At 36.3% G+C, this 27,710-nt stretch overlaps 1 protein-coding gene across 1 annotated transcript; it reads left to right on the top strand.

Annotated features, from left to right (window-relative positions):
* The first annotated feature begins 1,223 nt into the window (after positions 1-1,223).
* kcnk15 (potassium channel, subfamily K, member 15) lies at positions 1,224-5,353 on the top strand. The gene is made up of 2 exons (XM_028452552.1): positions 1,224-1,670; positions 3,818-5,353. The coding sequence occupies exons 1-2, from the start codon at positions 1,388-1,390 to the stop codon at positions 4,768-4,770; spliced, it is 1,236 nt and encodes a 411-aa protein (XP_028308353.1). The 5' UTR covers positions 1,224-1,387; the 3' UTR covers positions 4,771-5,353.
* The last annotated feature ends 22,357 nt before the right edge of the window (positions 5,354-27,710 follow it).

Here is a 27,710-nt window from a genome sequence, read left to right as displayed (position 1 = left end):
TGGTGTATTTTTCTGTAATGTATGTTTTTTTAGAGTCATGTGTATTTTTGTATCTTTCTGTTGTCTTTTTGTGCATTTTTTTGTATAATTATTGTTTTTTATTGCCATTGTAGGGTGATTCTGGAGTCATTTTGTGCATTTTTGGAGCCTTTTTGTATATTTTTGTGCATTTCTGTTTTCGTTATGTGTATTTTTTGTGTGAATGTTGAGTTTTTTGTTTTATTTTACTCATTTAGTATATTTTTATATAAATACCATGTGTGTGTGTGTGCGTGCGTGCGTGTGTCACTCACTACCTGTCCTCCTGGTTGCAGTGTGGGACTCTCCATCTCCTCCGTGGGTTCTCTCGCTCACACACGCATCAGCCGCGCCTGTACACACACGCGCAGAACTTCCTTGATTTATTAGAGAGATGAACCTGTCTGAGCATTAGCACAGGAAAGAACAAAGTGGTTGTGTGTTTTTACAGTTATTTTGTCTGTTATCGCAGCATATGTTTTTGTTGTTTTGTTGTCATTTTGTTAATATTTTTTATGTTTTTGTCATGTATTGTCTTTTTTTGCATTTTTGTGTAATCTTCTGTAATTTTGGTGCCTTTTTGAAGTAATTTTGTGCATTTACTCTGACCGTATACAACACTGTACCAAGGACCGCATGTGGCCCCCGAACCCCCGTTGCCTACGTCTGCTGTAGCCTATAAGAGATGCCCAGAGTCCCTCAATATGTAATAAAACCTCTTCAGGGTCCCTGGAAGATTCTTTTTGTCTTCTTTTTGAATAATATGGTTAATGTTATAACCATATTATAATATTATGTAATATAATATATAATATAATTAAGTTTACTTTATTCAGACAAATGTTCTTCAGAAAAACTACTTTAATCTCCTGAGTGTCTTCGTCAGAGGCGTCTGCTGTTCACTTTAATGTTCCCTTTGAAGACTGACAGTTGTCAGTCAAACACACCAGGTGATCAAAGTGGATCTTCAGGGTCACTGAGTGAAATGTAATCCTGATCTGAAAGTGAAAAAGATGAATTCTGATTTCGTTTTATGAACGTTGAGAGTTTTTATTCTTCTTCTTCCAGTTCTGTGACATTTCTTCCTCTGTCCACTGTTTAATCTGTTGTGTGTCACACTGAAATATCACGCAGTCTTGGTGACGAGTTTGCGCATGCGAACAGGAGCACGAGCGTGAAGCGCTCTCTCGCACGGCAATAGACGCGCGAAACGTAATGTAACTGTAAACCTACAGAAGAACAACACACAGATTGTCAGTTATTTGTAGTAATACCAGGCTAATGTGGAGTGTGGGCTGAAAAAGGAGCGGGTGCCACCTGTGACTGCGCCTCACTTTCCGCCCCTCGTGCCAACACTCCCCCCCCGAGGATGAAGAAGCAAAACGTCCGGACGCTGTCGCTGATCCTCTGCATGTTCTCCTACCTGCTGGTGGGCGCCGCGGTGTTTGACGCGCTGGAGTCCGAGTCGGAGAGCTCCAGGAGGCGCGTCTTGGAGCAGAAGCGCAGCGAGTGGAAGAAGAAGTACCGCTTCACGGAGGAAGACTACCGGGAGATAGAGAGAGTGGTGCTGCAGGCTGAGCCCCATCGAGCCGGCAGGCAGTGGAAATTCGCAGGCTCGTTCTACTTTGCCATAACAGTAATCACCACCATTGGTATGTTTGTTTGATTCAATATTTTACTAAATTCCAGAGGTGAAAGTGGATTACACTCACGTTACTGTAAATGAGTTGTTTTTATGGGTGTACTTTGTTTTTTTTCCAAATCAGTACGTTTTAGAAGAAGTAAAATAATTCATTATTTATTTGACATGCAGGGATAATTTACATTCATAAATATATACAGTAAATGTGCCAGAGTTAGCCTAATGGTTATTTTTCATCTGCTGTCCCTGGAAAGCTGTTAATCGTCACCCTAAAAACAAAAATCTATCCACATTAGTACAATAAAAAATGTCACTTTCTAAAATAGTATAAAAACATTCATAAAACTTAATAATTCCCCACACCACAAATGTATAATTCAGTTAATTCAATTACATTTCTACACCCAACGGTTATTGAGTATTTTTTTTTATTTTTTATAATATATATATATATATATTTTTTTTTTTCATTTTATTGAACATAATCCATATGTTCTTAGTTGTGCCATTTCTGATCAACACCCAGCCACTGTCTTTGGTTCAGGTTGAGGTTTCTACCTACTATGTTGTTAGTTGTTACCCACATGGCACATTTGGCATGGCACTGTTTTAGAGTTCATAAATGTAGTTATACTTGGAGCCTGAGGTTGTTTTTTTTATTTTAAATTGAATTTATTGGTGTTATTTTATTAAAAAAAAAAATTGTATAAAATAAAAGGTTTGTCAAAATGTACAGATGCCTTTGTGGAGAATAATTAAGTTCAAATTGTGCAAGATTTCACATCTTCCTCTTTAAGTTTATACATAGATCACTCAGATCACTTCATAGGGGTGATAGATGAAAATGTATTAACAAATTTAAACATGGTGGGTGAAAATAACTAGCACTATTTAATGGAGATATTTTTTACTTGTACTTGAGTATTTTATGTATGACTTACTTGTAAGTAACAGTACTTTTACTGGAGTAGGATATATCAGTGCTCTTTACACCTCTTCTAAATTCCAACTTAAAATAACAGTAGTGTTATAATCCTAGGGGTATGTGTGAGTACTCAATGCAGGCCCTATAAGCAATTTGGCGTCCATAGGCAAGATTTTAGGAGGTACCTCTTTGTATCACCGTAAACTCAAGGATGCAAGGTTTTTTATTGTAATTTACACACCAGAACACGTAAAAAGCAAGTTTGTGCTTCAGGGTGAGCAGCATACTACAGAAGCAGATTAGGGCCAGTTTTGATGGAGAAAATAATTTTGGGTAAATTAAGAATAAAGTTGAAATGTCAAGATTAAAATTGAAATTTCAAGAATAAGGTTAAAAAATAAAGTCAAGATTAAAGTAGAAATGTAAAAAAATAGCTCAAAATACAATATTGTGATAAAGGTCGAAGGTTTGTCATTAAAGTCACATCTGACTTCCTTTTTTATCATAGCGGTTGTCAGTCAGCTGTTTCAGCTGTTTCAAACTCTCACCGGAATGTTAAGCTGCTAAATCACTTTCTCCTCCTCCTCTCCTCTTCTCTTCTAACTACAGGAATAGTGCATTTAAGGTGATGATCATTTGTTTTGTCCAACCGCTGCGTTGTATTGGGTCTCAAACACGTCAGATCTTGTCAAAGGCGATACGAGGCAATATAACGGATACTAAAAATGGAATTGCTCCGGGTGCTACACCGTGGCGACCCACTGCTCCTCCTGGAGAGGTTAAATGTAGAGAACACTTTTTGTGTATGTAGCTTTACATACAGTATATGACAATAAAGTATAATGTATGTTCTATATTAAACCACAGTGTTTGTTTTACCATGAGGTAGTTTGAGAAGGAGGAGCTCACATTCTTATTGGGTAGGAGGAGCCAGGATTGTCAGGAGGAGGAGTTTCCGCGTTATAACGTCAAATGCGAGAAAAATCCAGCTGGCCCATTTGGAGCTGACTTTTTACAAAATGTGGAATAACAAGGGAGGGAGGAAACAGAACTATTCACACTTTGGCCCTCTGAATGAGGCTAAAGGGATGTATATCAATATCACTGTAGTAAAACCATTATAAAGTGATTTTTTCATAATACCGCCCCTTTAATGTCGACATTTTGACTCGGTGAGGGTGTACGTGAGACAAACAACAGCATCCATCATTGTTCTTCTGTTTCTCCTCCAGGTTATGGACATGCAGCTCCAGGCACAGACGCAGGGAAGATCTTCTGCATGTTCTACGCCGTCCTCGGCATTCCTCTGACTCTGGTCATGTTCCAGAGCCTGGGTGAAAGGATGAACACCTTTGTGCGCTTCTTGCTGCACAAAGTGAAGCAGTGCTTGGGCTTTCATCGCACTGAGGTTTCCATGGAGAACATGGTACTGGTGGGCTTCCTGTCCTGCATCGGCACGCTTTGTTTAGGAGCTGCTGCCTTTTCCTACTTTGAGGGATGGAGCTTCTTTCACGCTTACTACTACTGCTTCATCACACTCACAACCATCGGCTTTGGGGATTTTGTGGCCCTGCAGAAGAAAGAAGACCTCCAGGAGAAGACGCCCTATGTAGCTTTTAGCTTCATGTACATCCTAGTGGGGCTGACGGTCATCGGGGCTTTTCTTAATTTAGTCGTGCTTCGTTTTCTCACCATGAATACTGAAGACGAGAGGCGAGATGCTCGGGAGAGAGCTTCTCTGAGGAGGGAAAAAGGTCTGTTAGACCAAGGTTTGGCCAACAGGGAGAGGAACAGGGGCCGCATGGTGCACAGCCGCAGCCACAGCACACTCTTCCTCCCCATGGAGGAAGGAACTAGCCGCACCAACCTCATCTCATCCCCAGCGGAGGATCAGGAAAGACGGATAAGCCCCTGCAGGCACAGGCTGCACTTTCAGATCAAGGCGGGTGGGCGGATGAGGCAGTCGAGCCTCAGCTCCCTCTGCTCCTGTGTTTACTACCGATTAGACATTTGTGACAGGTCACACAATGAACAACACAGTGTTTATTACAACTCTGTCTCCTATAGGATGCAGGACTGCTTGCCAGTTTCAAGGGAGAACACGGGTCTTTCTTCCCCAGGAAGCACTCTGTCACCTGGTCACAGCTATCCAGACTTCCCACGTTTGAGGAGAAGGTCTGTGTAACAGGAGATGCTGTGTGTGCAGTTACTGTTACTGTAACTTTCCTCAGTGCATGTCAGAGGACAAGCATTCTGTTTGATGTGACTGTTGGACGTGTTTTTGCAATGGAAGGGTTATTCGTTTTTTGTTAACTTAAAGCTGCAGGAGACAATTGGGTCATTTCAACAATTTTTCAGGACATCCCACGCACTTGGGTCTAAAAATAATTGTGAATTTTTTTACCAATTGTTCCGTGATTATTCAGTAGGCACACTGTACATTTTCAGTTTGAACGGATTAATACTTTTTGAGATATGGCCAATTTAGTGAGGTGGGTATGTGTCGATGTTTGTGCGTCCTTTTTGTTCCATTTTCAGCTTTCAATAGCTAAAAAAATCACACCACATAGGAAACTGAAATTTGGTATAGTTATACAGCTCCACCTACTCTCTCAGAATATCCAAACATATTTGCTATACATCATATCTGGTGGACATGTCAGCCCTTCAAAAAAGTTTATCTGGGTTTTGGCTCGAGCATGTTTGAGCCTCCTGTAAACAACTTAGCATATGCCTCAGCTCTCTGTAATTTGATCAGCTTTGAGTTATGTACATAGACTGTTCAAATCACTAACAATTTGTCACATACAGTATATACATTGGTACTTGGATGACAGTCTCTTGAAATCTGAAAAAAATACTTGTTTTTACTATTTTCATTGGACCATAATTGCATGTGGGAATGTAAGAAACATTTTTTTTTAATCTTTTAATTTATGTTATAAAGATTACTCTTTCTTGAGATATAAAATATTTTTTCTTTATGCGACTTCTTCATTTTTATTTATTTTAGACCCCAACTTTGGGTTATTTCACCACATGAAAATCCTTTACATGAAATCATTGTAGCTTATCTTTGTGTTGTGTGATGATTGATTGTTTATTAGTTTTTCACTAGCTTTTTGTATAATAAGAGAGTAGGTGGAGCTGTATTACTATACAAAATTTCAGTTTCCTATGTGATGTAGTTTCTGAGATATATAAAATCGACATACAGTACCCCCCCCTCACTAAATTGGCCATATCTCAAAAAAGCATTACTTTGATCAAACTAAAGATTTACAGTGATCCTGTTGAATAATCACAGATTGTGAAATGACATGAAATAACCCATTATTTTTATCAGATAATGAGTGTGGGCCTCATAGATTAAAATGACAAGGTTGAAATTGCCTATTGAATGTTTATTTTCATCTCCACTGTAAACACTTGGTTTATTGACATTTTCAGTAAAGTTTTGCGCGTTGTGGAAAAAAGTGTTTTTACTTCATTCTTTTCATGATTCATTGTGTTTGCCACCAAAAACTCTACCAGAGTGACTTACCAACACATTTCTGGTGAAGAATGAAGTAAAACGCATCTGTCTATGAGACTCCACATCCCACAATGCAATGCGCAAAACCTTTTCTGACAATGTCAATAAGAGAGTGTTGTCACGGCAAATTTGCGGTTGACCTCATTTGGTGACATGAATTATGCTCTGTGTTGAATGACGATGTCCAGTCAGAGAATGATGATTTTATAAAAAAAAAGGATTTATTATAAACTAAATGAAAAAGAGTACAAAAGAAGAAGTGTCCCATCCTGTTGGGAGGAAAGGTGGCCAGAAACAACGCAGGATGGTCAAAAAGCTCAGAGTGAAAAAGCAAGACTGACTCAAGATCACACTTTACACACACATTTCTACCCAATTCAACTGTTCTACCCCCACCTCGAGAGATAAGAAGGAGAAAGCAGGGAGGAGGTCAAGTCAGTTTGTTCTGTTCGTTCGGAGATGGCGTCACCCGGTATCTGTCCTTGATAGTGTGTGTGCGTGTATATCTGCATGTGAGTTTGAGTTTGGCCTTCACTGTGGATATAATACAATCTAACATGACTCAGCTGTTCAAAAGTGTAAAGAGTAATGCATGACAAATTGTACATATGAACACACATTTGACAATATGATGATGACTATAATAATTGCCATAACAGTGTTTACAGTGGAGATCAAAACAAAGTTTGAGCAGCAATTTAGCCCTTTTACGTCTTTCTTTCTTTCTTTCTTTCTTTCTTTCTTTCTTTCTTTCTTTCTTTCTTTCTTTCTAACACATGATCTTGTTTGTTTATTGATCTATAAGGCCTATACCATGATTTTATCTGATTAAAACAATTGTCTCCAGCAACTTTAAGCTAATATATTTCCTGTTAGTATTTGCATGTGAGCCAAATTGCTGTGCATGGTAAATAGCATGTATGGCACACAATGTCCATGTACACGTGCCATGTGACGCATAAAAGTTAAAATGTGATTTGAAACTACAAACTGTATATTGTTGAATACTGATCTAAAATAATATTCTGACCCCTTCCAGATTAAGTGGTTAATATTAAATATTTCTTTAGGTGCCAAGGTAACACAAATTCTGCAATGTGAAATGATGCAGTAACTTATGCTACAGAATGTGTTTATGGTCTGTATGGGTCACTGTCTATCAAGGGCATTTCAGACAAGTGGTGAGCCAGCAACATTAGTGCTAGACAGTTTCAACGATCTACAGACTATTGACCCTGCTGATATTACATGGAAAATGCAGAAAATATTCAAGAGCAGTGATTCACGGGCTTTTTTTCTTTAAATGTTTAATATTTAAGTAACCTTTGCCACCGTTTTGAAGCTTTGGTGACACAGAGCACATATTGGAGTACCATGTTGCAGCCTTAATGACTCCACCTACTGACATAGACGATTAATAACCATGTCTACAGATGTCAACGGCAATCCCAGTAAGACATTCTTCTATACCTATGGCGAGCATACATTTGATAATGGTGATATCAATTATACTTAATCTCCACTTACATAGACTGGTCCTGAATTTTGGTTTACTAGTGTGTGAGCACGCTGTACTATTGTGTCATGAGTAAGCCTTATGTGTTAATAGGGATGGGAAAGCTAGTTCACTGACTTTTGCAAATATTACGACCAATCAGGGTGCTGAATTTAGTTATGATCCCTCCTACTTCATTTGCATTAAGTCGACTAGTACTACTAGTAAATTGTTTGGCTATACTTGTTCTCCTAGTAGACTAAAAACAGTCTACTTGCATTACTAGTAAGATTTTGAGTGTACTAGTAGTATGGTACTAGTAAACTAACATTTTGTTCTTCTAGTAAAAGTTTTTGGTGCACTAGTAAGTTAACCCTGACTAGTAAACCATAATCGTCTAATAAGGGACTGTTTTGTGTTTCTAGTAGTACTAATAAAGTATTGAGTTTTTACTAGTAACATATTTTAAGTCTACTAGTAGTACGAGTAACACAAAGTTGTCTACTGATAGGGTCTATGTGCTTACTAGTGTGCCACAGATCTTTACAAGTAAAACAACATTTTTGTTTACTATTACACTCAGAATCCCACTAGTGATACTAGTGGACTGTTTTCAGTCCACCAGTAGCACCAGTAAAGCCAACATATTTGACAGTAATACTAGTATAGACCTAATGGAAATGAAGTAGGAGGGCTTATAACCAAATCCAGCAGCCTGATTGGTTGTAATGTTTTCCGAAACCCAATTGCAGGCCTGATTTTGGTTTCCCCCCTTATTAGCACTAGTAGTACTAGTGAGAATTTTTTCATTATTAAAGTGTACTTGCACACTAGTGATCCCCTAAATAGTACATGTACTTTATACTTGTGCACTAGTAGAGTTTAACTATGGTTGATATGAATTTATGCTGAAACGGTTTTCCATTTATATCCTAAAATTATTGTAATGGTTGATTTGACACCCCTGATAACCACCTGAACTATAGGTTTGTTTTAAAGTTTCACTTCGTTTTAAACAAAATTCAAAATCCAACAAATACAAGTTTACAAAAAACTTGCTTTCAGGAACATTCAGGTTTGTTGTTTTTAAACGATAATCTTTAAAGGATTTTGATATAAATGCATACATTATTGAGTAGCCCCTGGAGTGCCTTTCCGTACCCGCAGGGGGACACATACCCTCATTGAGAATCTGCTCCATCTGCTCTAACCAGTGCTTTTCAATGAAACTCATAATTTTTAATGCTGTAGCTAAAAGATGTCATTATACTTTTATGACCTATAAGAAAAAAAAAAAGCCTTAAACAACCTTGACCGGGCAGCACACAAGACGTGTGTCTTCTTCTCTCAGCGAATTTTAAAATAACATCCACTATCTACCATTGAAGAGGATTTAGTGCAATTCACCATCATTACATTTTACACATAATTTAATGAATGTAGCACTGATTAAAAAAGTAGCAACAAACTGTTGTTCCACTGCCAGGGAGGCAGTTTTATTGGAGAACTGATTTGCATTCTGAATCATTGTCTATTTTTAGTATTACTTTATTAAACCAAAGGAAGAAGAAATGTGTGAGTGTTTTTTTTCTGTTTGCTAAACGATGAAATGTACTGAGTTTGTGGGAAGATGTGCGTCTGAGTGGATATTTCCATTCAGACCGAATGGCAGTATTTGGTCAGAGTTTTTACAGGACTCCAGCTGCTATAGGTGTTTGAATCTTTTCCTTCCTTTTTCTGAATTAATAAATCAGTGGTTCTCAATGTTTTTTCTGTTGCATCCCCTTGGAAGAATGAAACATTTTCAGCCCCCCTCATTGCAAAAAGGTACAAAATGACTATTCTTCTTCAAAACCCGTAAAATACCATAAAATATGCAATCACTTATTTCTGATAAAGTTCTTTGAGTGAGTGAGTTTTCATGCCTAATTTTCAGCAAGGTCATTCTCGTGCCCACACACCCCTAGGGGGCGTGTTCCTGACAAAGGGCCAAAACCACAAAGAATGGAGCTCCATGATTTGTGCAGTGCTCGGCGCTTGAACCTTGAGAAGAATTTACTCTAATCGTAAACCACCCACAAAGTTTTAAGTGCGTGTTGGACAATGAGCTGCGTGGTTTATAAGTGGCGTAGTTTCAAGATCACATTTGTTTTCAGATTGTTGTTGACATGACAATGGCAGATTCAGGACCATGGACAGCTCTGGTCAAAGTCCTGAATCGTTTGCATTGACCTATTTACCTTCAACCAGAGCTGTCCATGTTTTTGTACTACGAACTTTCAGATAGATAATAATAATATTACATTATATTTATAATGCACAATAAAATTATTCTCACAGTACAGCAGGTTGAAAACAGAAAATGAAAATGAAGTAAACTCGAATCCGACCAAAAAAATTAAAGTATTTTTGAATAGGAAGTTTTTGTTTTTTTTAGCCCTTTTTGAAAAACTGCCGACCATGGTGGAGTTTTTGGTTTTCTTGTTTTTTACTTTACTTTATTTTACTTTAAACAACACCAATTGATTTCTTTACAAACTTTAATTGCTTTACATTACGACAAGTGCACCATTTGTGTTGATATAAGTTCATGCTATGGTTTGATATTTGAAAATAATAACATTACTATACAACATGATAGGGGAAAAAAAACCCCTGAAGTGCAGCATCCAATATTATGGACAATTTAACATCTGCACAACTGTGAGGGGAAACACATTGTGTGTCATAACATCTGCACATTGGCTCCAGTTTATTTATTTCTATCAAAGCTCTTTTTAGCTTGGATCGAGGAGCAGAAAACCATTGAGGTTTTACACAAGTGTCCCTTAGCAGAGATTTCCAGCCATCTGTTGGTCTGCTGGAATCTAGTGCTGCTTTACATATAAATGTAAAAGTGATTGGGCAATAGAGTGTAAAATAGTGATTGGTTATGAAATGCCATCTGCTCTGGCTGCTGATGGGCGCACACTCACAGGGACTTTTACTCCTTGTGTTTTTGAGTTTTGTTGCATTGCCAAACCAGGCTCTGCTGCCAGGCTTGACCAATGAATAAAACAGAGATAGGCAACAGACAACCTGGGGGCCAACTATGGCCCTCATTTTAACTGTGCTGTCCCCAAAGTAAACAAAAATGACTTAAAGAATCATTAAAAAAAAAAAATCACAGAAATATACACAAAAGGACAAGAAAAATAACCGATAAATACAAAATGACAAGAAAAATATACAAAATAACAAAACATAAGAAGTAAAAACAGAAATACACAAAATAACTAAGAAATGCAAAAAATGACAACAAAAATATACAAAATGACTCAAAAAACACAAAATTTACCAAAAAAGACAAGACCACTGAAAATACACACAAAAAACAAATAATTATTTAGGAAAAAAAAAAAAAAAAAACAAACATAAAATTACTCAAAAAACAAACACATTTATTCAAAATGACAACAAAAATACACAAACTAAAACAAAAAGGAAATGAATACACAAAATTAACCACAAAAACCTCCCAGAAAGACAATTAATAAACAAAAATAACAAAAAAAAATAAATAATTACAAAACGACAACAAAAACACAAAATGCAGAAAAAGACAAAAAAAAAAAAAAAAAAAAACATCCTTTCTTCTTTCCTGTATTAATGTTCAGATTGGTCATTGTTCTGAATTCTGACATGATTGTGTATATTTCTGGCCCTCTGATCAGACAATTTTTGTGTCCCCCACTGTGATAAAAGTGGCATATCTCTTCTTTAGAGCATATATTTGATAAATAATCAGACCATTTACTGTAACTTTGACAATGGGGCCCCCTAGAGGTGAAAACGAAAAACAAAACCTAACATTTCTGCAGTGAAATATTTCACCACTAGATGTCAGGGCATGTTTCTTAATACATATAAACCCTACTATTCAATTCATATACTGTTATATGTGAAATCCTTGTTTAAATTGATTAAAACACAATGAAAGAGAAAAAAGAAGGAAATGAGGTAAACAATAATTTTAGTTCTGCTTTTAACTCAAACATTAAATTCAAAGCAATATAACGCTCTCCCAGGAGGTCCAGGGATTAGTTATTTGTTTTAATGAAATGAACAAAATCGCAAATAGAATTTAGCATAAAACTGACAAATGAGGAATGAATAAATTAATAGTAGGACTGGTGGTGACTAAGCGTGCACTGTTATAATGAACAGCAGTGGTTGTGGTTTGAAGCTGCTTTAAATTGATGTTGAGCACAAAGCTGCATTTGTCGTATTTGTGGAGGTTCAGTTAATTGAGTCTCTGAAGTAAACTCAGTGACCTTTTGTAGGAGAGACAAATACACTAGTGCAAACAGCACTTTAACAAAAATAATCACTTATCTCAGGCTGTAGAGAATAAAGTAGACCCTGCCTTAATGAGAAACTCGATGACCCACAGTTTTACCCAGAACAATATTTCAGTAATTCCATACTTTGATTAGACAAACACTAACACGCCAAAATGACATTTGTAATGAACTAATATAAATAAGGCACCACGTGTTTGAACAGAACATATTGATTTTCATGTTATTTTTCCTGGAATAAGTTGTCAAAAACACTGACTGAGTAGTACAACGTGAGAATTGGCATAAAACCAAGAGACAGTTCATTTCAGAGTGATGAATTACCGCTAGCGTGCCCAAACTTTTTACTTCTAAATATTGAGTGAAAAACAATCTCGGCGGTGAATTTCATGACAGACCTGTTTGTGCCAGATTGAGTCGGCCTCAGTTCCTGCACTTTACATCGCTCCAGTGTAATTGATTAAACACTTATTTAGCCAATTACATCCCTTTTAGCAAGCAAAACAGTTCCTGCTACACACAATGTGTGTCACTGCTGGCTGGTAAAGTTCTAGTGTGAGTGTTGGAGCTGAAAATGTGCACTAATGCAGAGGTGTAAGAAGTACGGATATGTCCTATTCAAGTAGAAATACTGTTATTTGATTGAAATTGTACTCAAGTACAAGAACAAGTAAGGTATACATAAAATACTCAAGTAGAAGTAAAAAGTAGCTCAATTAAATAGTACTCATAGTAAAAGTTACTGTTTATTTTTGGTAATAAATCTTACAGACATTTTTTAACACAAAGACATCTGTATAGAATAAAAGGTTTGTCAAAATGTACAGTAAAAAAATGAAATAAAAATAACACCAATGTCTGGAGCCCGCCCGGGGACATCACGAGGAAATTAATTGTTGCGTTATTTCGCAATAATTTGCGTTAAAAATGCAAAAACTATTTGTACCAATGAAGTAAAAATCAAAATATTAATTTTTTTTTTAATCTGGCTCTAAGTATACTGTAGGTAAATTACAAGTACCCATAAAAGCAACTCAGTTACAGTAACGTAAGTACTTGTGATCAGTTAATTTCCCCTCTGACACTATGTATGTTATGAATGATTTCTGAATACATATTTAGCTTCTACCTAATGATCTTGTGCATCACTGTTAGTATTTACAATGTCAATGGTTTAAATTGTACAGAAGTGAAATAGAGCCAGTTTGATGGAGGAAATAGTTTGTGGCAAATCAAGAATAAAGTCGAAATGTCAAGATTAAAGTTGAATTTTTGAAAATAAATTCCAAATACAATATTGAGATAAAATATTTGCTATTAAAGTCAAATCTATGGAAGCTGATTAGGACTCTTATAGCAATAAATCTACAGTATTTCTTTCAAAACAAAGTAAAAACTTTACTCACAAACAAATGTCCATTATTGAAATTTCTCCATCAACTCCATCAAAAACAATGAGTTTGTTGATAAATGGTCATGTGAGTTGAACTTCGGGAAAGTTTCCCGCATTGCATTGTGGGATTGGAAATCTCGTGGTAGAATGAAAAGGTGTCGCCGAAGCAGAAAAGTTTTTATTTGATCAGTTCTGCCAAACTGCCTGACAACTCCTCCCTCCCTCCTGCTCAGCAGGGGAGGAGCTAGGTGTAAGCCCCTCCCACTTGTGAATGTGCACACCTGATTCTTTAAATGACGTTAACCTGGCACTGGGGTTGTAAACTGGGGCAAATGGAGAAAAAGTTCTTTCCCCTCCATTGATACTGAACTTTTATGCATAAGAATATTTACGTGATTGGATGGACAGATGGTAAGTGTCTCCAAATATAGCCACAGGTTTTAGATAAAACTTCTGTTCCTGTTCGAAAGTGTTCAGAAAACTTGGAATTTAACATTGTTTAGCATGAATGCATTTCTTGTTCATTTATTTGTAAAGTTTGGCAAGTTGTTTATGGTTTAACAGTGAATTCACAAGTACAAGGAATGTTTAATAGAATTTAATTCAAATATTTATTGAACTTATTTCGAGTGCCAAGTTAACTGCATAGTTAAAACTACATTTTATTAATTATTATTGCTTAAAAGGGCCTTGGTTTAAAACTGTTTAAAATGTCTAGGTTTTAAAGCATATTCATAAGTTTAAAAACTTACTTTTAACAATCTTCTTTTGTTTAAAATGTGTGATTGAAAAAAAACATTTATAAATATTTGATTTGTTCCTTTGTTAAAACTTGACAAATATTTTTTTTGGAGTCATGCTGGAATCAGTAGTGGATGAAAGCAACTTTTTGATGAAATACACTTTGATAAATCTTACTTTGTCTTAGTTGAATATAGTCTTTGTTGGAAGGTCAAAAACTATGATTCCTTGAGGTCGTGGCAAATCATTTATTTCAAGTTGATGCTGATTGACGTGAGCTGAAACACGCTGATCTTTCCCTCCAGATGTATTAGTAAAATAGAAAGACAACGTGATAAACCCTGTGGGTAAATAAAAAATCTCTTCATCTTGCGTGGGGTGGGGGGATCATAAGAACGTCAGTGACATACCCTGTGGTTATAAAAGCCTCTCATCATCTAGTGAAGCTATTTCATGATAGGACCAAACAACTGGAGCTTTCATGGTGGGTTTTTACTCCTGAGGTTACGGTTCAAAGCAAAGATGCCTCTTCTCTTGCTAAATGTAGTAATCCTGAATGAGTTAACCAAATCAGTACTCACCTAAATAATTCCATAGAGTGGTTCTGCAAATAAATTAAAAATCTATCGCCTACATTGTTAGATTCCCTTTAGATCTATTATACATGTAGTTTTTTTTCTTGTGCAATAACTGCCAATATCACTTCTACAATAGGGACAGCGGTGTAAAGAGTATTAATATATGCTACTCAAGTAGAAGTACTGTTACTTGATTGAAATTGTACTCAGGTACAAGTAAGTCATACATAAAATACTCAAGTACAAGTAAAAAGTAACTCAATTAAATAGTACTCAGAGTAAAAATTACTAGTTACTTTCACCCCCCACATTTATTCTTGGTAATACATCTTGCCACGGTTCCCTTTGCGTACAGTAAACATCTCATGTATAAACGTAAAAAGGAAGAGACCAAATCTACCACAATTGGAAGTTAATTTATTCTCCACAAAAGCATCTTTATAAAATAAAAGGTTTGTCAAAATGTATAATTCGTTTTTCAATGAAATAACTATGAATTTAATTCAAAATTTCAAAAATGATCAGGCTCTAAGTATAGATATAGCTAAATTAATCAAGTCTAAAACTGTGAAAATAACCGGCATTCAACGCTGTTTTGGCGCGGTGCATTACGTTTCATCTGATTGGTCGGCTATGATGTGATGCATTTGATTGTTGTCTGGTCATTTCATTTATTTGTAGTTTCACAATGTCCGTTGATCATTTTTAAAACAAAAAATAACAATTTACTCAATAACAGTTGGGTGTAGAAATCTAACAAATCACTTTACATATTTTAAAATAAGTGAAATTACTGATTTAAAAATATACTCAAAAAAGTAGAAATACCCATATAAGAAACTCAATTACAGTAACGTGAGTACTTGGTAATCCATTACTTTCACCTCTGCTTGATTCTGACCAATGTGAGACATGTTGGTCTTACACTACTGATTTTGTGTTTTTCACTTGTAATGTTTTCTTTAACTTTCACTAAATACAATTTATATTAAATATAATTATTATTAATAATTTATTTTTTTAACTGACAAAATGTAAATTTGAGAGATGAGTAAAAAAGTACATGATGTATAGAAAATACTAAGTTAATGCATAGTGAGAGTTCCTAGACTTAGTTTCCCACTGCGGTGTACAATTCTTTTAAAAATAGAATAACACAGATGAACTCAAGTCAAAAATAAAAAAAATATCTCAGGCTCTAAGTTTAGCTAAATGTATGAACTTTAAAAAAGTGCCATGTGGGTAACAACTTAATAGAAACCCCAACCTGAACTGAATCTGGATTATGTTCAATGAGACCATGAAACGGAAATAAAAAAAATAAATAAATAATTTCCTCAATAACGGTTGGGTTTCAAAATGTAACAAGTTACTTTACTTATTTTAAAATATACTTAAGTACAAGTAAAGTGACTGATTTAGAAATAGAAAAAAGTACCCATAAAAGCAACTCAATTACAGTAATGTAATTGTAACCCATTACTTTCACCTCTGAATAGGGCAAAGGATGCTAGACAGAGATAATTGGTCCATTTTCCAACACCTATCCATTTATCCAATTTAGCAACTGACAACTACAAGGGAGAAAATATGCATCAAAAGTTTGCAAGCAAATCGTTAATATAATATAATATAATATAATATAATGGTGGTGTCGCTCTACAAACTCCCGTCTGATCTCTTTACTGTGAGCTGACAGCGACGATCAGGAACATGTTCTGCATACAGCCCAGGGCCAGCATTCATCAAAATGTAAACACTACGTGGAGGCAAAGGAAAGGAAAATGGATGATGGCAGCAGCAGCAGCAGCAGCAGAACAGAGGAACACTGATGGATCGTAATGGGACAGTTGTTAGTCAATCATTCAGATCAGTCGCTAGGCAAGAAATTCAGTTAGCTTAACAATAAGGGACTGATGTTCAACATCTGTCACATTTCTCTAAAGCCTGTTTTCAGCAGAGGTGAGAGTAACAGATTACAAGTACTCAAGTTACTGTAATTGAGTTGCTTTTATGGGTACTAAATCAGACATTTTACTTGTGCTTAAGGATGTTTTTTAAAAAAAAGTAATTTGTTACATTTTCTACACCATACCATTACTGAGTTAATTATAATTTTTCCATAATCCTGCCATTTCTTGGGGTATCTACCTATTATGTTGTTACCCACATGGCATTGTTATTCATAAATTTAGCTAATAGAGCCTGAGAATTTTCTTTTTTTTTTACATTTTGACAAACCTTTTATTTTATACAGATGCCTTTTGTGGAAAATAAATTAAGTTCCAATTGTGCAAAATTTGTTCTCCTCCTTTTTACGTTTATACATGAGATGTTTACTGTAGGCAAGGGAACCGTGGCAAGATTTATTACCAAAAAGAAACTCGTATCTTTCACTTTGAGTACGATTTAATTGAGCTACTTTTCACTTGTACGTGAGTATTTTATGTATGACTTACTTGTATGTGAGTACAATTTCAATCAAGTGAAAGTACTATTTGAGTATAATATGAGTACTCTTTACTCCTCTGGTTATCAGTGACTACATTAGCTTATATTTAGCTTTGTTTCATACAATGATGAAGTGCTTTTTTATTTAAAGGTGCTACCCACAATCTTTTTTTATTTTTCATGTGCACGTAACATTCCGTTTGACATTTTAGTGCACTGCATTGTGGGACGTAGAGCAGCATAGAAGTGTTTTTACGTTATTCAAATATCACACGGAATACCGGGTGAAAACTAGAACTAAAAATGATGTCGGGCCAATCGCTGTTTGGTGAAAAACAACAAGAAGAAATTAAGGTAAAAAGGAAGTCAAAACTGTTCTATGCATCCGTTATTGGGACTCCACATCCCACAATGCAATGTGTGAAAATACAAATTGAGTTTTTAGGGAGGAGGTGAAAACAACTTGAAAGCAGCTGTTTCAACCTTTTTGCTTTCTTTTTTTTTTTTTGGAGTAAATAATGTTTGATTCATTGATCTTTGAGAAAAACATTGATTTTATCTAATAAATTATAAATATCAGGCAAAGCAGCTGTAGTTCTTTGTTAATCAAAAATAATTGAATCATTAAAAAAGTAATAAACATCATGGCAGCTTCCATGCACAAAAATGACAGGAACACATCTGAAAATGAGCACTAGCACTAGTGATTTTAGTCTAATACATGGAAGAGGTGCAGCTGTATCGTAGCAGGTCAAAACAACTTTTTAAACTGTTTTTTAAGCATCAAAAACCATAACTGAAAGAGGGATTGGCGTTATTATTGACATAAAATTGTTTTCCTGCAGGATTCAAGGCAAACCGCTGAGTTTTGAGATTAAAATGTACGTTTTTGTTGTTTTTTCCCCCTAAAACTGTTTATCACTATGCAGATGTGTAGAATTAGAAACTGAGAAGATGATGAAGGTTTAAAGAATGTGATGGATCTCTTCTAGCTTCCACTGAGAGATAGTGACACATTGTCTTTATCTGCTTCAGATGGAAATTTTCTCTCAATGACTCACTAAACTGATCCTGTTGAGTCAGCATTTCTTAACTCATACTTTTTATCACGAAAAAAAAAAAAAAAAAAAAAAAAAAACCTATCAAAAAAATCCTTGGTCGAGATTTACATTAGTGCTAGTTTTACACTGAAAAGCTGACCATTATACAGGAAACACAAATGTGTGTAGCCACTTGTTTAAAGAGTAGTATACTTTATGGCACACACAGGTAACTTTGATCTATGCTTTGATCACAGTGGGGGGACCGAAAATGTGATTTGTCACAATCTGATCATTAACACAGGAAACAACCAAGGTTTTGTGTGTGTTTTGTTGTTTTGTTTGTTGCTAGATTTTTTTTGTGTGTATTATTGTTGTGTTTTTATATTATTTTTGTAGTCTTGTGTGTTTTTGGATCAATTTTACTGTCATTTTGTAAATTCCACTCTTCTCATTTTATATATATTTCTGTTATTTTTGTTGTTCGTGTGTATATTTCTAAAATTATGTAGCTTTTCGCGTTATTTTGTTAGTTTATTTTGGGGATGGCACAAAATGACATTGAGATTAATTATTAGATTATAATTAAAATTGAAAAAAACCCCCAAAAACTTTAAAAACACATTTAGCAGCTCCTGAGTAAATTAAAATGCAGCTGAATGAGACATTATTATGAAATAACATAACAGAGGATGGCAGCAACATAATAGCAAATATATGACATTATTTACAAGTTGTAATTCTATAATAAAAGCATAGTTTTGGTTCAGCTCTTTCACCCGAGCAGCAGCCAGCATTATTGATCATCATTATTGATTTAGTCCTACAGTATAGGTTTAAAGTAATTAACCCTGGTGACTCATGAAGCAACCAGCCTCTGCACCAATGTTATACGTTTAAATGTGAATCAATGACAAATGATGAGGATCTCTGTGAAACTAACAGCTGGCTGATTGTTTTTCCTCAAGTTGTTCACCAATTAATTTTAGAGCAAAAATGTTGGCAAAGCAAATCGTGGCCGTGCTCAAACGACACCATAATTAAACACTAGATGCGAACGGATGTTTGAGTAAGTAAATTGGACAGCATCATACAAACATTAGCCCCAACAGAGACGAAGCAATCACTTCAATCCTGCTAAATTCTCAGCAGGAAAGTCGTTATTGATATAAAATGAGGACGAGTTGCCACTGATTCAACCCATTTGTGTGTGGAATGAGATTAAGTGGCTGAAGATGACAAGTGGAATATTTTATAGCCAATGCTCATTTCTCTTTGTGACACAATATTCGGTGCTTATTGTCTCCAGCTTAGTTGTTAACAAATGATGCTGATATAGCTCATGTCGTATCTCTCACTGATGCTGTTTCTAACTAATCAGAGGTGCTTTATTCAATCTTCTGGACTTTATACACATTAGAGGTTACACAATGTTCATAAAACACCAAAGGAGCCTTCTAAGGCAGCAGACATGGGAGCTAAACCATGAGAATGGGATACATTATGTGTTAAACCAACTAGGAGACAGCAACACAGAGTGGCTGCTTTATACTCTGCAGCTCAGTGGTTCCCAGACTTTCCACAGTCCCGCTCCACTTCAAACATTTAACCTGAAGCCATGTACCCCCTACTTCTGCACACTTAAAAAACATAATTATGTACTGTCATATAGGCTACCAAACTCCTTTTAGTTCAGGGGCTAAATACGAAGCAGTTTGATCTCAAGTGGGCCACAGTTTTATGCAAGAAAACAAGTAATTTCAACATTATTGTGCCCTAGTTTGAGCTTCTATGTATACATAAAATACAAAATATGTAAGAAACTGACTATATCCAAGTAATAAGTGACAAATATCAGTCTCAACAGGTTCCTCACTTTAAATATCCTAGATTTTGTGACCAATTTCTATTTATTTAAGATGAAATATGTAATAATTTGAGGAAAATTGAAGGATTTTTTTTTAACTGTTTAACATTAAAAATGACTGCCATTATGACCGTGTGATAAGCACCAGGAAAACTGTGAGCCCCTGCAAATATTGTTGAGTTTCATTTACACAATGATTCATGTTTTCTCTGTCATTTTTTTAAAATCTCCTGCGGGTCGAATTGGATGCTCCAAAGGGCCGGATTTGGACCCTGGGCCAGGAGTTTGAAACCACTAGAGGGTTGTCTTACTGAGGCCAGTGTGTCATTTGCAGCAATGCATGGAGGCTCTTGAGTGCTGCTTTATTTATATTCTATTTCCCAATGTTGTCACGCTGTATTAACCCCCTATGACAATTTGCGTACCCCTGGGGGTACCCGTAACCCATTTTGGGAACCTAGGCTATAGCTAAATATAAATTCACAGCTCAAAGACTAATTTTGGAGCACCATAGCACACCTAAAGTCCTGGAGTAACCAATCTTTAAACATGACATTCAATGCAGCCTTTTCAGATTACATGCTGCCACCTACAGGCATGAAGGAGTACTTCATCGCAGGAAATGTTTACACACATAAGTATTGCTGTGATAACACATCTTGACACTGCACACTTGATGGTTTCCTATTGCATGCTAGTGTGTCATGGAGCATTAGTGCGACAGCTTGATGGGTTGTTTTAGCCTAAAGAAAATGTGAAAAGTCACAGATTTAGTGACATTTCCCCAATATTTCAACAGCTGTCAGCAGACGTTGCTTGCAGAGTGCACTTTGTCTAATTGCTAAATTGTTGTTTTTAACAAAACAAGAAAATTGATCCTAGCCGCACTTCAATAACCTCTTCTCACGCATACATCACAAGACCTTCTAACAATCGATTCAACCTGCTGACGCTCTTCCTCCTCCTCCTCTTCCTCCTCCTTCTCCCAGTGTCTCATGTTGGTCAATTAGCCTGGATGCGTCCCAGTCAACACACAGCACAAATGTGGCTAATCTCCCATTCTTTTCCTCCTTTTCCACCTTTTCTTTATCGATTCTTTAGTCTCCCTATGGACAAGTTTCTTTTTATCTGCCTCAGATTTGAACCTTGGGTTGTACAAACAACTATAAATGTGACAGGTTTTACAGCTTTGACACTAATGCCCTTTATTTGGCTATACAAGGCTGTTGTTGGGTACTTTTAAGGCTGTCAAGTCTTTTGTGTGTAGCAATGTGTATGGATGTGTCTGAAAGAGAGAGAGAGTGGAGCCATTTCTGTTTCACGAGCAAAGAGCGTTTCAGGACTCTTTAGAGATAACAGCGTTATCGGGGAACGTACGCAGTGATTGTACCTGACAGTGTGAAATGCTTCTTATGCCTTTATGAAAGTGGGTATATTGCATTTATACCAGAGGGTATACACACCGAGTGACCACAAAAACAGCCTCACCCAGCCCTCCAACACATTAGGACTGTAATAAACGCCTAATAAAAATGTAAGTGCTGACCGTTTGTTCACAAAGAGTCAAGGATGTGCTGAGTCAACCCTGAGGCCATGGCACGGCTTCAACACTCCAGTGCTGAGCTGGACCATTGCATTTTCAGCAGGTTTGGTTCACAAACATAATGATCTGTACATTTATGCAGTGTCAGAAATAAAATTCTTTGCAGTCGATGTAATGAGAAGATCACCTGAGGTCAGAGGAATGAAACGGGGTTATATTAGTTTTTAGTGCTAAACAAGAGCCCGCAAACCTCTTCAAGTGCCAAATATTTTGGTCAGATATAGGCAGTAATCTGGACCAGTGATCCTGACCATAGTACCATGATCCTTCACTTTTTAAAGGCATAACAATCATAATAATAACAAAAGTCTAAATGTTTGGGCACCGTAGGCGGAGTTTGAGATTCTTACCTAGGGGTGGGGGGGGGGTAAAAGAAAAAATGTAAATATTTTCCTTGACTTTTCGTTTAATGTTATAAAAACAGGCCGGCGGCCGCTTTCTGCTTAATTTTGGCTGCAGTATACCATTTACATTGTGAAGAAGAATGGCACAATAGAAGAAGAACCAACCTAAAGTGTTAAAAGTTTGGGACCATTTCACTGAAAATGTATACTACATATCTGAGGTATAACTAACATCTGTGACATGAAACCAACAGTAACATGTTGGAATCACAGCAGCAGTAATCTTTCATATTTAAAAAAATCTAACAGCCTCGAAAGGAAGACGATGGTCACATGACTCGTGACAAAAGATGACCTGTATTTTTAAAAGAACAACAAATTACTGAATATATATATTGTACAGTCACTGTGTTTTACGGCACTTAAAATATTGGCATATTATGTACATTATATTAACAATTGTATTTTTCCGAATTAAGTTGGGAAAAAGTTCACCCCCTTCCCCTCCGCAAACTGTGTGTATGATGGGTACTCCCATTTTTTTTTGGGAAAAACCGCAATGAAATGCACAACCCAGATACGTTCTGAATGAAACTCAGTGGGTTAACTGAGGAACCAACCTGACATAAATTAGTGAAATTTCATATTGGTGGGTCAATTATTTTTGCTAATGATGAGAGATAGGGATTTTTAATATTTGAAACTGATCTAGAATCGTTATATTGACCCCAAATTCCCTCCAAAACATAACTGAATCTTGCCTGGTGTAAGGTCTATCTTTCGTTCAAATTTTGTCATATCCGTTAACCACTTTTGAGGTAATCTTAACAAAAAAACAAAACAATATTTAGGTTTTTTTTTTTTTTTGGTGTTTTTGTAAGTTTTTCTGTGTGTGAGGTCAGATAGAAACATCTTTCTGACAAACTGCTGAGCTTTTCGGGTATTTCTACCATATGCTCTTGTCAGGGTTGACAATCAACAAATTATATAAGAATCCACTGCTCTGTTCATTATTCGACTTGCACTGATGACTTCGAAAAGGATGGGTGGTTCAGGTGTAATAAAAGGCTGTTTCTATTTACTTTTCTTAGTTGTAAAGTTCAAATGTTACGGCTAATTTATGATCACATTGTGGCGTATCGGACACTGGCTCTGGAAGGTCTTAAGTTAAAGTACCAGCCTTGGCTGAATAAATGGCCCCGATAGTGTGTAATAAAGTTCTATTAATAAACAAAACAATAAAAAGACTCATTGAAAAAGACATCAGTTGTTTTTAAGAAATGGAGGCTGAACATTTATCATGATAATGAGAGTGGTTAGCCGGTGTCATTATCGTAAAGTGAAATGTCAGTGGGCATGAGAGCAGGGAGCGTGATGGGGAGGGAGTTAAAATGCAGCCGAATCACTGCTGCTTATTTAGTGTCAGGGCCAAAATTGTTAGTTAATGTTTATTAACATATTTACTCATAGACCTTATTCTTTTTAAGGCTTTAAGTTGAGACTTTTCATTTCTGCTGTCTCATGTTTTCTGCTCTCTTCTCGAGTCAGCTTCCCAAAACACATCTTATCCCTCAGACACGGAGGCATCACACAGTCACATGCCTACACACACTCACATAGTCACACATACACACCCAATACACATCCATTCATACACACAAACACCAATACACGCACACACCTCCAACACTCACGACAATCAGGAGATACCAGAGAACTGGTTGTTTTGACCCAAAGAAGAAACTGTCTCTTTCCACCCTCTCCTATCACCTCCACCCTGTCCTCTTTATCTCCTGGGGGGAGGAGGGAGGGGGGACTGAGGGGGAATATACGTGATGAGTTAGAACTGTGTGCCACTCGATCATCGGATGTCCGCCCGGGCGGTCACTAATTTTGTCCATCTTTGTACTCTTTTTATTTAGTTTAGAATAAAATCATTTTTTATTAATTCACCAACTCTTCGGTCTGGTCTTCTTCACTCACCAACGCAAAGGGTGTCGTTACAAGCCAAAACGAGGTAACCTTCCTTTTTTCCACCGTAACATTAGTTTTCAAAATCTTTTCAGGAACCACAATTTTGCATTGATTAATTCATTATATTGAAAAAAATGTTTTGGTAACTTTTCTAATTTTAGCCAAATTGCTCCTCAACACAAAGGGAATTAATAATGGGAAATATAATGCTAAAGCAAAATAGAATACAACCAACAAACCTCAGCTAACACAAATGTTTCCATTGCAATAGATGTTAGTTGCTCAATGAAAGCTGCTGCAGATGATCATATTTTTTTGATCATTTAAAGTCCTTGTGTATGACTCATAGATCCAAACTGAACGTTTCAAGGATTAGGTGATATCTCGGGGAATACCCTGGACAAACCAGAACAAAAATGGTGTCAAGTGAATGATTGTCCTCTTTGTTTGGCATAGAAAGTTTCCGTCTAAACCTCAAGTGTCAAACTCAACACCCGGGGGCCAAATGTGGCCCTTTGGAGCATCCAATTTGGCCCGCAGGAGATGGTAAAAATGACAGTGAAAACATGAATTATTGTGTCAATTACCAAATAATCCAGTTGTAGATATCTCAAATTCACCAATTTCATCAAACTCTACAATATTTTTAGGGGCTTGCCGTTCTCCGTTGTTTAGATCACATGAACGCAGTCATTTTTTATTGCAAATTGTGGAAAGAACTCTCAATTCTTCTACAAATTTCTCACAAACAATTCCACAAAAATCCTCCAAAATCAAGAACGTTTAAAGTGAAGATCCGGCAGGGACTGATAATAAAAACTATTGCACAATTGATGTTAAAATTGTTATTTTTCCCACTTGAGATAGAACTGGTCCATATTTAGCCCCTGAACTAAAATGAGTTTGACATCCCTAGTCTAAACCCTAAAATAAACATCCGCCATTGCTTTGACGCAACTCTTTTTTCTGAGCACATTTCCTTTTATTGATCTATGAAGCCTACATACTGATAAAAGAAAAATGTCTCCAGCAGTTTTAAGTAAATTTAAATAGACATGCCACGTGCTTGCTGGATCATAACCGAAATTAAGTGCAAGATTATCCTGAGCTTATATCTTTGAGTTTTTATTCAAGAATAAATTGTCTTTATCAAACTGACAGAAAGGCTTTTTAATGTATTTTAATATTTGAAAAGAATATGTTAACCTCCAATATTTGGCTCATGGATAATCATGGGTTCTAGAACTACGGAAGTGGATTCGGGTCAATTTTGATGGAGAAAAAAATTTTGGGCAAATTAAGAATAAAGTTGAAATGTCAAGATTTAAGAAAGAATTTTGAGAATAAATTTGAAATATAATGTTGAGATTGAAGTCAAAATTTCAAAAATTACCTCGAAATACAATATCGTGGTAAAAGTTGGGGGCCAATCCACTAATGACAACAAACAGCAGATTGTGGCCATCTACAAAATGTCATGTATCAATTAGCGATGTCGCGTTAAAAGAGATTCTTTCTTTTTTTTTCTTTTTTTTTTTTTTTTTTTAGCTCAAACACGCCGTTGTAATCTCTTTAAGCACTTTAGAAGATATTGTCAAAAACAAGGTTGGAATAGGTGGCCGCATTCAGTCCATCTGTGGCTATTGAGGAGCAGTACGGAAACAGATTAGGGCCAATTTTGATGGAGACTGTTGTTTTATGATGAATTGGTCCTAGTTCGCTTCCGTAGATTTGACTTTAACGTTCAACTTTTATCACAATATTGTAGTTTGAGTTTATTTTCGAAATTCTAACTTTTTTCTTGACATTTGGACTTTATTCCTGATTTGGCTAAAATTAATTTCTTCATCAAATTTGGCCCTAATCTGTATAGAACCCTAGTTGTAACAAAAACCACTTGTAAAGAATGTTGCTTCTAAAAACAAGTATTGAATTTCTCAACGGATGGTTTGTGCTGTTATTATTCATAGATACATTATAATAAACTGAACTACTCCATGGATAAATTCTCCCTCTATAAATGTTGCAAGTAAAGCTCTGTCTCATTCCACCAGGTCACTGAATAACTTTAGGGAAGTGAAGATGGACTGCATTTTGTTCATAAACTAGGTGTAAAGTAATCAATGCTGCTTTTTAGTTGCTGGCAGATAACAGACTAATAACACTGTTAACATCCAACATGACCAATGCTCCCATTTGTCTCCAGCATGACGTAACCTGGGATAAAAGAAACGCCCTCACGCTGACTGTGTGAATCCAAGCACCACAGAGGCAGATCTGTCAAAAAGCCAAGCATTTGATTTGTTTACAGACAATATGACCGTCTTGGCTGCGTGGTGGTGGAGAAGATGACGGGGAGCAAAAGCTTGCTCGCCAACTTTCGCGTGTCGTTCTTTCTTGTTGCTCACCGTGAAACCAAACTCTGCAGGGAGCATTTGAAGAAGGAAATGTGCTTTCATGGAAGATTCAAAGCTGTGATCAAACGTGCAGCCTTCCTTGAAATAATTCCGTGTTTTGACACTTTCATTGGCTTCTGCTTGATTTATGGCTTTCAGCCTCATAATGTATTCATATTGTTATTTTTTTATAATAGCGTTCTTTGAAATGCAACTGTTTTACACACGGCGGGCTATACCGATTGATGCAAATATCCAAACCTGTTTGAATGATTTCTGAGTCAGATACACAGAAGCGATGATGTGAGTTTCATCTGTCATCTTTCTTTAAACCACAACATCATCTGCTTAGATCACCTGTCAGAAAAACCCAACACTCACTTCGAGGCAAGAAAAGAAAAAAAACCTTCTTAGTTGGACCACATCAACAGAAATTTGACAAACAATAATTCACCAGTGGAATCCACTGTTAATTTAAACAGCAAATTTTGACTAAAACTTTGGTCATGGACTTTTTCAGTTTTTGTCTAACTTTAGTCAACTAAATGAGATTAAGATTTTAATCGACTAAATATTTCTAGAGATTAAATGACCATTTATTACATTAGATGCTATTAATGTTTGTAAATACACAGACAGATTTGCTGTGATTATTACATAAAACACGTGATCACATGAGTTCTAATTGGATTTTGTCCCATGTGACAAAATTCTGTTTGTATTACTTAATGGGCATTCAGGAAAAAAAAAAGAAAATTCTTCTTCTTTAAATCTCGTAAAAATTGCAATCACACATTTTAAAACAGTAATAAAGCTTTTTATTAATGAGAAAAATTTTTTTTTTTCCATTTTTCATGCCTTTTTCATGCCTCTATCCTGATTGTAACTAGTTGTTCATTATCATGCTTGCTTTCTGTAGAGCTGCATGATGACGCCTTCATTAGATTCAGGTGTGTGGGAGCAGGGAGACATACTGTATAAAAACACAGAAAATGACTGAGTGAATTATTGAACATTGTTTCCTCTTTTTCCTGGTATCATCTTTAAAGTAGATTCAAGTAACTTTTTCACCTTCATAAATCCTCTTCGTAGTCCCTCTGAGGGTAATGCAAGTGTTCATGGGGCGGTTTAGGGGTCTTTCATCTCTCTGCTGACTCTGGCCAGAAAACTGCACTTGCAACTTTCCCTGCCTCCGACTCATGGCAATCTCGCAGCTCTGTTCTCGTTCTCGCGACATGTACTGCTTTACGGCAGCCCAATACACACTAAAGGTGCGTTCACACCGAATGCGACTGTAGCGACTGCATTCGCTTCAATCGCCCGTGATGAGCCGCATGAACATAGTGGTGCTTTTTGGTCACTCCATTA

This window comes from Gouania willdenowi, chromosome 7 (genome assembly GCF_900634775.1).
Source record: "Gouania willdenowi chromosome 7, fGouWil2.1, whole genome shotgun sequence".
Classification (NCBI taxonomy): Eukaryota; Metazoa; Chordata; class Actinopteri; order Blenniiformes; family Gobiesocidae; genus Gouania; species Gouania willdenowi.
Note: the sequence above shows the minus strand (reverse complement) of the source record. Positions and strands in the feature narration are given on the sequence as shown.

Coding starts and splice junctions, on each gene's coding strand:
- kcnk15 (XM_028452552.1), top strand. CDS start 1,388: ATGAAGAAGCAAAACGTCCGGACGCTGTCGCTGATCCTCTGCATGTTC. Junction 1,671..3,817: donor AACAGTAATCACCACCATTG/GTATGTTTGTTT, acceptor TTTCTCCTCCAG/GTTATGGACATGCAGCTCCA.